General features: G+C 38.6%; 1 protein-coding gene across 1 annotated transcript in view; it reads left to right on the top strand.

Annotated features, from left to right (window-relative positions):
• LOC140739176 (heat shock 70 kDa protein 4-like) overlaps nt 1-16,709 on the top strand; it is a 47,009-nt gene that overhangs the window by 11,570 nt on the left and 18,730 nt on the right. Inside the window, exons 7-11 of the mRNA XM_073067212.1 lie at nt 6,742-6,986; nt 8,687-8,763; nt 10,383-10,534; nt 11,690-11,796; nt 13,858-13,991. Coding sequence (XP_072923313.1) covers nt 6,742-6,986; nt 8,687-8,763; nt 10,383-10,534; nt 11,690-11,796; nt 13,858-13,991 — 715 coding nt within the window. The remainder of the gene's footprint in view (nt 1-6,741; nt 6,987-8,686; nt 8,764-10,382; nt 10,535-11,689; nt 11,797-13,857; nt 13,992-16,709) is intronic.

The raw sequence follows: 16,709 nt of genomic DNA on the forward strand, positions 1-16,709 counted from the left end.
TTTCAGGGCAATTGGAGAATGATTTGACTGGCTGTAGATATGATTCTTAGCACAGTGGTACTACTTGTATTTAATAGAAATATTCAGGGTATTGTGGTAAAACCAGTTACACTCTCAAGTCTGTGTTCATATTTGAAGAAATAAATTGCCCTTGGAAAATGAAGTGCATCATGACTAAAGATGGAAAATAGAATAAGTAAGGCAGACCACACTTTTAGAAGAAGGAATAGCTCTCTACAGAAAGGTGTGTACCTTCATAGTACTGGGAGGACTTCTGTTGCCTGAACCTCGGCAGAAAAATGAATTTTTTTTTGTTTTTTTTTTAAAAATTGTAGAAATGCTAGCTCCCCCACTCAATTTGATTATGGCTGATCATCTAAAATCATTAACCTGTTCTTTGCTTTTCTGTGTCCCTTTTTGTGTCAGACTTTTTGATTATATTTAATAGTTTAGCCTCAGCCACTTTCTGTGGTAGAAAATTGAACTTGTATCTCTTTGTTTTGGCTACAGGCAGCTCATCTCAGGTTCTTTAAATAGCTTATCCCTTAGCCTATGGCCTCTTTGAACTCTACACACTCCAACATTGGGAACATCTTCTTGCATCTAGTCTGTATAGATCTGTATAAAAAATTTTGTGAGATTATACTGTCATCCTTTTCCAAAATTTCAGAAATACAACCAAGTCTCTCTTTGCACACTGGTGATTTCATCCCAGAAATTTGTCAGGTGAATTTTCATTGCACTACTTCCAGAACAAAAACGTATTTCCTTTGTTAAGAAAATAAAAATATCACAAATCACAAGGATTTGCCATTGTATTTTATGTTTGCAATAAGACATCCTTCTGCACTCAATGCCACTAGCAGTGAAACCCAGCATACCATTTGCTTGAATTGCCTTTTGTGTATTTTCATTAGCTGGTGCACCAGGGCACCCATACATCACTGTGTTTCCCCTTTTCCTAAACTTTCACCATTCAGATAATATTCTACCTTTTTTAATGGTGCTTTTTTATTTGTCCACAATATGTTGTACCTACCCTGCAATGCACTTGGTCAACCTGGTAACATTACTCTATATCCTGTCTGCATCCTTTTGTCCATAAGTTCCGTGCAATTTCTTTTAATTTTCTCATCTAAATCATTAATATAAATTGTAACTAGCTGGATCCAAATAGTGAATCCCTCAGAAATGATCTGTCACTTGGAAAGGGACCCATTTCAAGTTAGTTTTTTGTCATTCAACCATACATAAATGAAACTGCCAAATGAAACAACGTTTCTCCAGACCAAGGTGCACAACACAGTGCATATAACACACACGTAACAAATAAAGTGATATTACCACTAGTAAATTAACAAATGATAAGGTGTTTTTGCATTACAAATTAAAGAGTAAACAGTATAATGTTACTGTTGCTTCGTGCCTGATGAAACCTGGGTGATGGCAGTAAGATCAGTAGTCTTATGGCCTGAGGGAAGAAGCTGTTTCCCATCCTAACAGACAGACATACTTTATTGATCCCAAAGGAAATTGGGTTTCGTTACAGTCGCACCAACCAAGAATAGTGTAGAAGTATAGCAATATAAAACCATAAATAATTAAATAATAAGTTAATCATGCCAAGTGGAAATAAGTCCAGGACCAGCCTATTGGCTCGGTGTCTGACACTCCAAGGGAGGAGTTGTAAAGTTTGATGGCCACAGGCAGGAATGACTTCCTAAGACACTCAGTGTTGCATCTCGGTGGAATGAGCCTCTGGCTGAATGTACTCCTGTGCCTAACCAGTACATTATGGAGTGGATGGGAGTCATTGTCCAAGATGGCATGCAACTTGGACAGCATCCTCTGTTCATACACCACCGTCAGAGAGTCCAGTTCCACCCCCACAATATCACTGGCCTTACGAATGAGTTTGTTGATTCTGTTGGTGTTTGCTACCCTCAGCCTGCTGCCCCAGCACACAACAGCAAACATGATAGCACTGACCACCACAGACTCGTAGAACATCCTCAACATCATCCGGCAGATGAACCTTGAAATGAACAGTTCTTGTCTTAATGCTGTTGTACCTCCTATTTGATGGTTGGGGGTCAAAGTGATTGTTGAACAAATGGGTGAGATTATTGACAATGCTAAAGACCCTGAGTACACAGCTCTCCTGATAATTATCTCCTGATGGAAAAGACCCCAGTGATTCTCTCAACAGTATTCTCAATCCTTTGTAGGGACTTGTACCGTAGTTAGATGCCTACAATTCCCGTAGCAGATGGTGATGCAGCTTGTCAGGACATTCTTGATGGTGCTCCTGTAATATTAGTTAGAATCAGGACGGGGAGGGGCCAGGGCCTCACTGCAGTCTCAGGAAGTGGAGATCCTGCTGTACTTTCTTAACCAAAGAATGGTGTTAAAGTACCAAGTGAGATCCCTCAGCTTAGTTAATTTTCTGAAGTTCGAATGACTCTGAAACAATTCCAATCATTTCAATGGTGGCTAAGTTCCTGGTTTCCTGTCTGCCAACCAATTCTCTGTCCATGTCAGTATTTTAACCTCCAATTCCATGTGCTATAATTTTGCACACTACTCTTTTATGTCAAATCTTACCAAAAATATCTGGAAGTCCAAAATCCACTGTCACACACACAAAATATCCACTGTTTGTCTCTCCATTATTATGCTAGTTACTTCATCAAAATGTGTGATTTCCCTTTCATAAGTCTGTGTTGAATTTGTTCAATCATGGTAGATGTTTTCTGTATGTTTTGCTATTGTTTTTTATAATAGACTAATATTTTCCACACTACCAATATCAGACTAAACCAATCTTTAGCTCCCTTGATTCTCCAGCTCTTTAAATCACTGGGTTACATTTAGCCACCATTTAATCTTTTGGAACTGTTTCAGTCATTAGAATTTAGGAAAATGAACAAAGAATCATGATATTTCTAGGACCTCTTTGTTAAGGATGTCTTCAATGAAAACTGCTTAAGCTGAGAAACTAAATAAATGCTGTTGTCTTGAAAGAGTACTGTAAATTTAAGCTTCTCAACTCCTGACTCCCTGGGGCAAACTATCTCAGCATATTACTGGACTGCTGGTAGATTTTTGTATGTTTTTTGGACACTTATCAGTGTTGGTATTAACATTGAGCTTTCAACATTAATCATTTGGAATTTAGCACTCTCTTTATTGCCCGGTCCACTTTCCATTGTATTGGCTGTCTTTTAATATTTCTTCTGTGTTGTCCCTCACTCATCTGAGTCTTCTGCAGTATTAAATGCAAACTTAATGTATTGTAAACTAGTGCAACGCTACATATTTGCTGTTGGTACTGATTTGTCCTTGATGTCGATTTCTCTCACCTGTCATTTGTATTCAAAATTGCATACTGTTCTATTTTTACTCATTAAAGTTACGAACATTGTCACGTTTACTGCCCTTAATAATAGTGTTAGCATATGATCTAATAGCCAAGTGTAAAATTGTTTGAAGTTTCTTTATAGTAATACAACAAGTAGCAAAATACCATGCATCCATTTGCACTAATTCTTCTCTCTGAGTCATAAAGTAGTACAGGATAGAAACAGGTCCTTCATCCTAATGATCCATGCTGACCACAGCATCTGCCCTGCTAATCCTTGTTGCCTAAGTTTGGACAATAACCCTTCAGGCCCCTCCATGCACATACTCATCAAAGTTCAACCTTATCTATACTCCTTATGATTATATAAAGTTCACACCTCATTCTTCTGTATTCCAGTGAATAAAGATTCCATCCAGTAACTTCCCTACAACTGAAGTCAGGGTCACTGTCCTATAGTTCCCTAGCCTGTCCTTATAACCCTTTAATTATGGAACTACATTAGCCACCCTCCAGTCTTCTGGAACTTTGCCAGTGGCTAAAGATAAAGCAAATACTTCTATAAAAGCTAACACATTTTTTTTCCCTGGCCTCCCATAACGTCTGAGAAAGCACTTAGCCTGACCCTGGGGATTTGTCGATCATAATGTGCTTCAGAGCTGCAAGTACCTCCTTCCTTATACATATGATCCAAGGCCTTACTACTTATTAGCCTCATTTATTTGGCATCCAGGATATTCATTTTATTAAACACAATTAAAAACATTCAACTCCATACATAGGTGGCCCTGATAACCTAGTTTCTCCCTAGTTAACCTTTTCATTGAAATAATTGAAGAACTTCTTGGGATTATTTTTAATCCTACCTGTCAAATCCATCTCATGCCTTTTTGCCCTCCTGATTTACCTCTTAGACCTGGTCTTAATTCTCCAAATGATTCACAATAAATTGTATCTCTCCATTTTCCTCTATCTGAGAGTTGGGAGATGTTTGTTCTGTTTTTGTTTGCTGCTGCTTGTCTATTTGAAGTTTAAAGCTATCAAAGTAAAAGGCCATTGTGTTTGGTGAGATTACTGACAATGTCAGTGTTTAAAGCAAAGATATTTTATGGTGGTGACTGAAATGAGCAGCAGAGGATTAGCTATGAGAGTATTGTATTCAATCATCTCAGCCTCATAGCAGGGTTTGACCTTGACAGTGCCAAGTCCTGAGTGTGAACATTCTCTCTTCCTGGCAGTAATGTGATGCAATTGTGCTTGTCCTCTACTGCTTAACTACAGCTTCCTTCATCCCGTGTGTCAACTTGCAGTGAAAAGAAGTATTTTGTATATGGGGGATGTCATAGGTGAGTAGTTCGTAGGAAAAAGCCTGGGCAAGAATCTGGAGAATGGAGAAAAGTTGCTTGATCTTGTCAGTGGTCAAGTGACCATGTGCCTTGAGAGAGATCATGGGCACATCAATGGTGAGGGTATGATATGTACTATGAAGTGATACATCTGGTGGATTATGGCATTTGAAGATATTTGCTGAATTTGCCCGTCTCTAAGGTTTATTAGTTTCTTGTGGCATTGTATCCAATTCTTAGGATTATATTTTGAGGACTGAATGCCATAGCAGTTTGCTTCCTCTCCCTTTTGAGTGCATGTCTGGATGGCCTCTATTCTTAAAGAATGGATTATGCACCAATTCTCATGAACTTCCATCATCAAAATGGAAGGAAATCAACAAAAGCTTTAGATAGCACTATTGTAAACAATATTTCCCCACAACAGAGGTGATCAGCTACTCAAAATCACAATTTGTGCTGGCTGCGTGCAGCGGCCATGTAAATATCAAGTTGCTGAAATTGTAAAGACTCCTGAGTCAGTAAATGAGAACCACAAATTAGTTATGTACCATGATTGTTTTAGGGCAATCTAATGTAGACTGCATAACTTGACTCTTTTCTCTCTTATCTGCATTTCTGTCATATTGAGTACTTCAAGTACATTTTGGTGATATTACCTCTTCATTCTTCTAAACTCCACAATATAAGATCCATTCACTTCTCTTACCGAAGCATAGCCCAGGATAAGATCCTTGTCCCTCCTGGCAACTGTCCTTTATTGGATAAGGAAGCAAAATAATGGGCAGTCATGTAGACTTCCTTACTTTTACTCTGCAGTATAAACTAATGTATGTTTTTTTCTACTTGCTTGCTGCATCTATAGGTTAACTCTGCGATTTCTATAGAGGATACCAAAATTCCTTTAAATATTAACCTTTACGGGTCTTGAATTCAAAATCTGCTTCTCTGTTCCTGCTAAAGTGGGCAACTTCTGATTTACACGTACTCGATCCACTGTTTTCTTGCCCACTCAACTTAGCTGCTTATTTATTGCTTTGCAGCTCATCCTCCCCAAATTAGTTTGTATAGTTTGCATGCTTAGAAAAATTGTACGGACCCTGAATGTCATTGAATTAAAAATGTGGAGAGCAAAAATCTCCAATACACTGCAGTCTAATTTACAATTTGAACATTAGACTCAAATGGCAGCTAGAGCAAGAAGCAATTACCCCTTAAATAATGATTCTTTATTAACAAAATGTTTACTCAGTATCCAAATTTGCTTGATCTAAAGTATATTGAGAAGCCTAAATGAGTTAAATTGTGAGGGCCTATTTCCTTGAGCAGGATAGCAAGATACTTTTTGGCTTAAGTTAAAATTAATATATTTTTTTCCCTAGAGCGTACATAGGACCTGAAATTCTTTCCATGATAGAGATTTACAAACCTCCATCACATTTAAATAGCATTTAGGAGTGGCAGTGGGTTCTACCAGTGGATACAAGGTAGAATTAAGTGGTGTAGCTCTTAACATTTGGAACAGATGCAATGGGTGAGATAGCTCCCTTCGATGTTAATTACAGGAGGGAATACCTTTGAGGTGAGGGGGAGAAGTTTAAAGGAGATATGTGAGGCAAGTTTTTGTTTCAAATCCATTGAATGGTAAATGCCTGGACCTTGCTGCTAGAGAAAATGGTTAAACTGGATACCATAGCAACATTTAAGAAGTATTTCAATAGTTAGGAAGTAGAAGTATTAGTTTCAATAGGCATCATGGTCGGTACAGAATGGGCAGAAGGACCCTTTAACGTACCAAAAATGGTACACTAAAGAATGGCTACAGAGGTAAGGAAGTTCATTTGTAGTTGTAGACAAAATAATATGCAGATCTGTCAGTGATCCAAGCATGTTGCTCTACCACTGCAACTCTTAACTTTTTAGAATATTCATATACTGTTGGTTAGAGAGTGTCTGCAAAAATAACGTGCTTTTATTTTGTAATTTGTAGCTTTTGTTCCCTTGCCGTTTAACTGTAGGTTTGTGTTATCCTAGGTCCTTGCTACTGCTTATGACCCCTACTTGGGTGGAAGAAACTTTGATGAGATTTTAGTAAATCACTTCTGTGAAGAATTCAGTAAAAAATACAAACTAGATGTTAAATCAAAGATTCGAGCTGTAATCCGGCTTTCCCAGGAATGCGAAAAGCTGAAGAAACTAATGAGTGCCAATGCATCGGACTTACCATTGAATATTGAGTGTTTCATGAATGACATTGATGTTTCTGGAGTATTAAACAGGTACAAAATAATGTTGGTTTCAGGATTCTCATTCTTTAGAGTTTATAACAGCTACAGTTACTGGAATGAACACTGCAGTAGAGAACAGTGGACTACAAATAGCATTTCTGCAAGTTAAAATGTACTAAAAGCAGTAATGCAGTATGATCTAAATGCACTACTCAGTGTTTCACTGTTCTGGAATCCAGTAAAATTTATATGAGTTTTATGTGATAAGCAGGACAGAAAGGCAGTAAATTTTTCCCCTTCTAGCATTTAGTCGTGCAGCTGAGGTATAGTAACCTAAAACTGCAAATGTTTTACTGGGGATGGATGGCCCCGAAGATTCTCATATGATCTGACCCAAACATGAAAGGATAGCACAGATAACTTTGCATTTTTTTTAAATTTTCTATTTTCTTTCAAAGAACATTTGTTGAACAAAAGCCTGTGTAAAGTTTTTGTAAAGCCTGGAATTAAGTAGAGAAGAAACTAGTCAAATTTTCTTTTCATTGAGTAAAATGTTCTTCCATCTTCATGAGTAGATGGATGAACTGTTTGATATTTAAAATGTTATTGATCCATGCTAAATATGTCTGCTTTCTCCTAACCTACACTTCCAAATTGGAGAGCATCGCAATTGGAGAGCATTATAACAGAGCAGATCATTTCCTGTTTGACAGTTGTGTAGTTAGCAAATTTAATGTTGCAACAAAATTGTGCTGATATAAATCAGAGTTTTTGGATGTATGTTTGTAGACAGAACTGTATGCAGTGAATACTGTGCACACTTGGAAAACTATGACAGATAATAGTCATGACATCAGCAGCTGTGAAAAACTCAAAATAGGGAGTGAATCAGCAGCTTGGCTTAGCTGGCAGCTGTCCCATACTGCTCTGCTTTTCAAAAGGTACTGCTTCAAAATGTCAGAGTTTCAGCAGAACCTAATGACTCACTTAAAGGCTGTTGGATAGCCTTATGGCCCGATTTGAAGGGTGAATGATCTCTCGATGGATCAAAGTTCCACCATGTTTTAAAATGTACACATTTGTCTGCTTTCCCAAAACTTGTGAAGCTAATCTCATGATTTATTATACCATATGGTTGGTATAAGAAATAGAAGGTGCTTTATTTTCCCCAAAACTGCTAGTAGATTTTTGTAATTGTTTATTGATCTATATTACCATCATAGAAAGGCAAACTGAGTGTTCTGTCACTATTTGCCATAATACTAATATCAAATCCCAAGGTTTATATCATTCTTTGAAATCTGAAAATTTTTGGCATGGCTAATATTTATTATCACTGATAGCTTATGAAAAGGTGATAATATATCACAGCAATCCATGTGAAAATATTTCCACAATGTTGTGTCCATGACAAACGATTGGGAATACATTAGAGTATTTGGGAAATGTGACATTGTTGCTCACTTATCCTTTGAATTGAGTGCAATGTCAGAAGAGCAAATTTTACATTGAAGGGTCGAGCTATATAATTGGAAATTTATCAGTTTGATACATTCAATTTTTCTACTCTATTGTACATAGAATATTGGGGTGTTTCATTAGAAATTTGAAAAATACAATTTTTATGTCTATAAGTTTAAAAATCAAAGTATATTGTTGTCCAGTTTGTCTTTTTAAAAGTTCATGGATAGGCATCTTACATTTGGACCAAAGTTTCAAAACACTTCATTTTTACTTTGAAATGTTTAAAGGAACCAGTTTGAAGAGATGAGCAGTTCGCTTTTTTCCCGGGTGGACTCTCCTCTTCGTAGTCTCATGGAGCAGACTAGTGAGTATTATATTTTAATTGATTTATTTTTGTTTGTTCACATTTTAACTTATTTCAAATTATATGGTCAAAGTATCATGACAAATGAACTAAAAGTTGTCTCCTTATTACAGTATTCAAATTTGATCTGAATTCCTTAACCTGTTCCAGCTGTTTTTACATTCTTAAAATATTTATCTAATTTAAATTAACCTCTGATTAAATTTCTTCAATTATTATACTGAGGAAGGTGGATTTTTTTCATCTTTTCTGATTTTGTTTCTTGATCACTTTCTGTGGGATCCTTTCATCTTATTATTAGGTAATGAACTGTGACTTAAATAACACACACAAAATGCTGGTAGAACATAGCAAGCCAGGCAGCATCTATAAGGAGAAGCGCTGTCGACATTTCGGGTGAAGTGTTGCCTCACCTGGAAGGACTGTCTGGTCTCACCAATATATAAAAGGCCGCATCGGACGCAGTATACAGGTGAAGTGTCACCTCACCTGGAAGGACTGAAGGAAGTGAGGTGACACTTCATCAGTGAGTCGGCTGGTGTGGTATACTACATCTGGTGCTCCCAGTGTGGCCTTTTATATATTGGTGAGATCCGACGCAGACTGGGAGACCGTTGCGCTGAACACCTACGCTCGGTCCACCAGAGAAAGCAGGATCTCCCGGTGGTACATTTTAATTCCACGTCCCGTTCCCATTCTGATATGTCTATCCATGGCCTCCTCTACTGTCAAAGATGAAGCCACATTCAGGTTGAAGGAACAACACCTTATGTACCGGCTGGGTAGCCTCCAACCTGATGGCGTGAACATTGACTTCTCTAACTTCCATTAATGCCCTCTCCTCCCCTTCTTACCTCATCCCTGACAATATTTAGTTGTTTTTTTTCTCTCTCTCTCTCTCTCTCTCTCTCTCTCTCTCTCTCTGCCTATCACTCTGCCTGTTCTCTATCTCCCTCTGGTGCTCCCCCCTCCCCCTTTCTTTCTCCTGAGGCTTCCCGTCCCATGATCCTTTCCCTTCTCCAGCTCTATCACTTTCGCCAATCACCATTCCAGCTCTTAGCTTCATCCCACCCCTCCGGTCTTCTCCTATCATTTTGCATTTCCCCCTCCCGCCACTACTTTCAAATCTCTTAGTATCTTTCCTTTCAGTTAGTCCTGACAAAGGTCTCGGCCCAAAACGTCGACAGTACTTCTTATAGATGCTGCCTGGCCTGCTGTGTTCTACCAGCATTTTGTGTGTGTTGTTTGAATTTCCAGCATCTGCAGATTTCCTCGTGATTATTCTGACTTAAATACCGTGCTTTGAAGTTATTCACTGAGAATGTTTGCATAATAAAAATGTTCATTTAAATAAAAGGAGACTCAAAGTAATAGAGTGCTTTTTCTTCCATGATATTCACAATAATGTGCGTGTAATTTTAGATATTACTCTTGAAATGTGAATTCTGGAATTTCATAGTGCTACTTACAACGGATACATCACTTGAGTTTTAGTATTAAACGATCTGAAACAAATATATTTCATGATGGAACATCCCTTTGTCTCTCACCTCGTGTATTCAATCAGTATAAAGATGCTACCGTAATCCTTCAGTAACAAATATTTCTCCTTCCTGTAGAGCTGAAACGAGAGGATATTTATGCTGTTGAGATTGTGGGTGGAGCAACTCGTATCCCTGCCATCAAAGAGCGCATTACTAAATTCTTTGGGAAAACCCTCAGTACAACCTTAAATGCAGATGAAGCTGTAGCTCGTGGTTGTGCTTTGCAGGTAAAAAGTTTATTCTGTATGTGTTCTGAAGCACGGTGTGTGGCTCTCCAGTCTCCTTTGATAAAGGTCATCTCATTATATTGCTATGGAAAAATCAGCAATTAAATGGTCATGCTCATGCTCTGTTTTGGACTAGTGTACAATGCACCACCACATGATTTTTTAGTTATAATTAGTGTTCTTTTGGATGTATTGATTGGAAAGCAAGATTACTTTCTGTTATGCAATAATAAAATTTCTGTAGATAGTCTAGTATTTTAGTACATTGTATTAACTGGCAGTGGGATTATTGCTTAAATCTGTGATGCTCTTTATTTGGTCCTGATCTCTAACATAGTGGAACTGGAAGTTTTTTCTTAACCCTTTCTTTCACCCCCCTCACCCCCACGGCTCCCTATTGCCTTTTGATTGCAAATTGTTAATGAGCTTGCTTTAGTTAGCAGCATAAACGATGGAAGTGATGCCCCATTCCAGTTGCTTTAATGGGGGAAGGGTGGTTTATCTTAACCAAAAAGTTTTTTGTTTTTTTGAAATGTTCTATTCCACTTGTTTGTCACCTTCTCAGCTTGTTGAGTGAGATCAACCAAAGGGGAAATAAATTCATTGGTATGACTTGTGGTTTAGCAGAACTACTCAGCTTTGAACTGATTAAATCTGTAAAATTTAAGAAAATTCAGCAAGTTATAAACTGCATGGCAGAGGTTTGACGTTATAAATTTAGTGCCCCGAAGTATCAGCTTTTACATGGGAGTATGTTCAAGAAACCATTCCTAGACCAATAGAAAAAGCCTACAGAGCAAAAGTAACCTTTCTTTAAGTTTACTAGTTGTGATTTTAATATACTCTGCATTTTCATAGGCCTGTCTCAATTTTCGTCTTTGTTTAGCCAAATGCCAGTCATGAAAACACAAGCAACCCCACCTGAAAAAATATTAGTGGAGGTCTATGCTTGCTACTCTCTCAATAACGATCCATCCTGTCCTCTGGATACTATTCTCCAAGCCCTGAATTTGAACCTATTCTTGGCTTTTGCACCTCAATAACTTTATCATTCAAACCACTGAATGTATCCCCTGCACTTAAGATGACTGGATTATTTCAGTTATTTATCAACATTGTCTGAGGTAACATGCTTCACTTTTTTTACTTTTCCAGTGTGCTATTCTTTCACCTGCTTTTAAAGTGAGGGAATTTTCTATCACTGATTTGGTTCCATTCCCAATATCCGTGAGATGGAATTCACCTGCTGAAGAAGGTCTTGGGTGAGCATTTATTTCAAATTTTTGAACTGTAAACAATTTGTATCAATTGGATCACATGAATCGGAGTAGTTGAAGATGGATTCTATTCAATTTCCCTTTGGAATTTTTAAGAATCATGATATATGGCATTCAGATGTTGGAGTGAGAGTAGGTACACAGCAGAACAAGGATTGAGATTGCTTACTTTGAAATAAATGTGCTAGTAACTTGTGGTCAAATGCTAATGCTGCCTTGATTCTTTTATCACAATCTAGATGAAATGCTATAAGGCTCACCTGTGAAGGCAGCTGAAGCCAACTGGATCTTATTGTAAAAGCCATCATCGATTTTGGAGTCATAACTTGGCTTTTTATTTCCAGGAGGCATGTAGAGGATGCAGTTCAAATAGTGGCAGAGCAGGAAAAAAACCTGCAGTTGTGCACTATTCTTTTTAAATGGCAGATTTTTGCTTTTATGGAGTTAAAAGGATTTCTGCATCAACACCATCTGTCCTTCCTCTTGTGCCAAAACAATTTTGCTTTCTAGGATCATTCCAGAATAGTGCTAACTCCCAGCTGTATGTGTTTTTCTCTAGCACCAATAGTCCTCCACCTATCCTCAATCCTTATAGGAGCTGGTATCATCAAAATTAGGAAGATTTGATCACATGCTTTTATTTACTCCTATAATACCAGCTTCCCACCGAATGCACATTATCTAGTTCCTCTTCTACTAGCCTTAAAAATGTCTTATGCAAATTCATCTTGTCAATAAGGGCCATAGTATCCTTTGACAATATTCATGGTGAACAGTTGAGTATCTTGGGCTTTCTGCGAGTGTCTTCCAATTGTTGCTTCTCCTCAGATAATTGTGGCTCTGCCATTCAAAGTCATTATTACCACCCAAATATGCTAAACATCCCATTAGACTCTAATAAATTATAACCTCTCCAAAAGCCCTGCACATGTGTTAGTTTCTCAACCCTGTATTCACCTTTCTTATAATTACATGCTTTGAAAGTATCCAGTCAGATTTCTGTCTGCCACAGCAACAATTGGACCATATTCGGAAGTATTAATTTTGTGAAACTGATGTATTTACTATCTTTCCCCCACCTCTTTGAAGCCTTAGACATGATCAATTGCATTTCCTCTGTTAATGGACTACCCTGGGCTTGTTTTGCTTTTCTCTAGCCAGTTAAGTTTTTTTTCCGCTCAGCACCATTTTCTCTAGAGCTGTTTAAGTTTTCCTTGTCCAGTTCATCTGCTTCAATTTTCTGTCCTGCTCCAGTGTCATTTGAAAATGTGTCAGGTTCCATATATAGGCTATTTTGCTTGTAATCCAACTCTTGCTGTTGCAGCGTTGCATGTTGTAATGTCAGTCTATTTGCTCACTATCCAATTATAGTTTAAGTTGAAGTTCCTTCCAGTTAAATACCAGCAAGCCAAAAGCTATCATCAGAACTGCTACAATTCCCTTGCCACAGATGCTAATCCTTTTCCTGGTCACTTTCTGAATGAATGAGATTGTTAACTATACTGAATTGCACTCAGTTTGATCTTTCCTTACCTAACGTGCAAGGAGTAATGAATGAGACAACTAGATTCTCTAGATTTAGAATACATTTGTGCATGTTGGTATGGTGGCAGATGGTTCTATTGCGGATTTATGTTGAACACCTGAACTAATCATTTTAAATTGTGCCACGACATTTAAATTCAGTTAACGAATTAAACAACAGACCTAGTATCAATAATGTGACCTTTAAAGCTTATGGGGTGTGGGTTTTGTGGTATGAGAATCTGTGTCTTTGACCATTGTGATATGATTCCAGACCAATGGAGTCATCTGTTCATTGATATAACCATCCAAGTTTGCATAAAAGCATGTAGCAGTTTGAAGTAATTAAAGGACACTTAAAGAAACACTTTGTTATTGATAATCACAGAAAGAATTTCATATGTTCCTGTATTAGCTACACACAGCTTGTCTCCAGTTATTGATATGTGGAGAATGATTTGTGTGGTGTTTAATACATTTACAGTAAGATCATACAGAAATTTTCTTCTAATTTCTTTTTAGTGATTGTGAAGTGTTTCCCAAGAACCATGCAGCACCATTCTCCAAAGTTCTCACATTCTACAGGAAAGAATGCTTTGACCTTGAAGCAGTTTACAATTGTCCCAAGGACTTGCCTTATCCAGATCCCAAAATTGGTGAGATGCAGTATTTGCCCTGTCTGCTTTTTTATATTGAAAATAACCTTTGTGCCATTTGAATAGACTACTTTCTGTAGCTAATGGGCATCTTCACTATTGAGGATAAAAGGGTTAGTCTACAAAGACTTTTTCTATTGCATTCTTCCGATGGAATTGATTTAGGAATATTTGTACTTGGCAACTGTTACAGGAAATCAGTGTTTTGTAACCAATGAGGGTAACTTCAGAATTGTTGTCACTGTCAAAATATGTAAGCATTAAACAACATGTGCACCCCTATCAACAGTATTGTAATACTTTGTTTTAGTGATGTTGACTGGGCAATAAATGCCTAGAATTCTCCTCTCTTTCTCCAGAATAATGCCATATACTCAGGAACAGGAAGGGAGCAGTTACTCTACTGGGGATATTCTATAGGCCCCCTGGTAGCAGCAGAGATACCGAGGAGCAGATTGGGAGGCAGATTTTGGAAAGGTGCAAAAATAACAGGGTTGTTATCATGGGTGACTTTAACTTCCCTAATATTGATTGGCACTTGATTAGTTCCAAGGGTTTAGATGGGGCAGAGTTTAAGTGTGTCCAGGATGGATTCCCGTCACAGTATGTTGACAGACCGACTAGGGGGAATGCCATACTAGATCTAGTATTAGGTAACGAACTGGGTCAGGTCACAGATCTGTCAGTGGGTGAGCATCTGGGGGACAGTGATCACCGCTCCCTGACCTTTAGCATTATCATGAAAAAGGATAGAATCAGAGAGGATAGGAAATTTTTTAATTGGGGAAGGGCAAATTATGAGGCTATAAGGCTAGAACTTGCGAGTGTGAATTGGGATGATGTTTTTGCAGGGAAATGTACTATAGACATGTGGTCGATGTTTAAGGGTCTCTTACAGGATGTTAGGGATAAATTTGTCCCGGTGAAGAAGATAAAGAATGGTAGGGTGAAGTGTTACGTACCCCGTAACTGGGTGTCTTACCAGCAAAGATAGAAGTATCCGTTGGAGTCTGGTACTATTTTCAAACAGTGTTTATTAGTAAAATATACTAATCAATATCAACAATGCAAATATACAGATAATACACATTAGCAATACTAAACCTAAAAGTGTGGGTATAATAGTAATCAATAATAAACAAGCTCGATCGTTGTCTAGGGGATAATGAATTATCATGGGAAAGTATAAAGTTCAGTTCATGTAGGCTGAGGTAGTTGTTGGTTCTTTTGTTGTAACCGTTGGAGGGAGAGAGAGAGAGAGGGCGAGCAAACAGTGACAGCTACAGTCAGTCAAACCTTCCTTTATGTTTTTGATCCGTTGATGTGTTGTTGTGGCCATTCAGGTATGACCCCTCTGTCCTTTAGCTAGACAGTTCTTCTATGGTGGACTCGTCACCCAGGCAAGGGTGGACACACACACAAGCCCCCACCGGCCTCACTATAAACACTGTGCGTTAAAATTGACCGATCCTTCGTTCGGTCTCCAATGCCCCACACTTTCTCGTGGGTTCCAACACTTAAGCAGTGCTCACTAGTGTGTCTCTTGGTGCGTCTCAGGGGTGTCTCCCCAGACCTCACTTTTATCCCTACTCACGAGGTCTCGGGTGTCAATCAGTTTTGAATGGCTTAGTCCATCAAACCAGCCCACTCCGGCTGTCCACTGAGGAATTTTAATGAACAGAATAGTACCAAGTAAACAGCCCTCTCCGGAGCCATAAGTCTTTCAGGAGTCATAATATGGTGGAACAACAAGTCTCTCTTTCCCGGTGTTATCTCTCCCTTGTCTGAAGCAAATGTTCCAGTCCCAGTATGTTTTTGTTCCATCTCTTTCTCTCTCATTAGCAGCATTGCAACAGTAACGGTTTGTAATTCTCCCAGGGGAGGGGACATGGGCAACCCTTCTGCCCATCAGAGCTGTTCATCCTTCGTAACAGAAGGAACCATGGGTGACAAGTGAAGTGGAAAATCTAGTTAGGCAGAAGAAGACAGCATACATGAGGTTTAGGAAGCAAGGATCAGATGGGTCTATTGAGGAATATAGGGTAGCAAGAAAGGAGCTTAAGAAGGGGCTGAGAAGAGCAAGAAGGGGGCATGAGACGGCCTTGGCGAGTAGGGTAAAGGAAAACCCCAAGGCATTCTTCAGTTATGTGAAGAACAAAAGGATGACAGGAGTGAAGGTAGGACCGATTAGAGAAAAAAGTGGAAAGATGTGCCCGGAGGCTGTGGAAGTGAGCGAGGTCCTCAATGAATACTTCTCTTCGGTATTCACCAGTGAGAGGGAACTTGATGATGGTGAGGACAATATGAGTGAGGTTGATGTTCTGGAGCATGTTGATATTAAGAGAGAGGAGGTGTTGGAGTTGTTAAGATACATTAGGACGGATAAGTCCCTGAGGCCTGATGGAATATTCCCCAGGCTGCTCCACGAGGCAAGGGAAGAGATTGCTGAACCTCTGGCTAGGATCTTTATGTCCTTGTTGTCCATGGGAATGGTACCGGAGGATTGGAGGGAGGCGAATGTTGTCCCCTTGTTCAAAAAAGTTAGTAGGGATAGTCCAGGTAATTATAGACCAGTGAGTCTTACGTCTGTGGTGGGAAAGCTGTTGGAAAAGATTCTTAGAGATGGGATCTATGGGCATTTAGAGAATCATGGTCTGATCAGGGACAATCAGCATGGTTTTGTGAAGGGCAGATCATGCCTAACAAGCCTGATAGAGT

Source organism: Hemitrygon akajei, chromosome 15 (assembly GCF_048418815.1).
Source record: "Hemitrygon akajei chromosome 15, sHemAka1.3, whole genome shotgun sequence".
Taxonomy (NCBI): Eukaryota; Metazoa; Chordata; class Chondrichthyes; order Myliobatiformes; family Dasyatidae; genus Hemitrygon; species Hemitrygon akajei.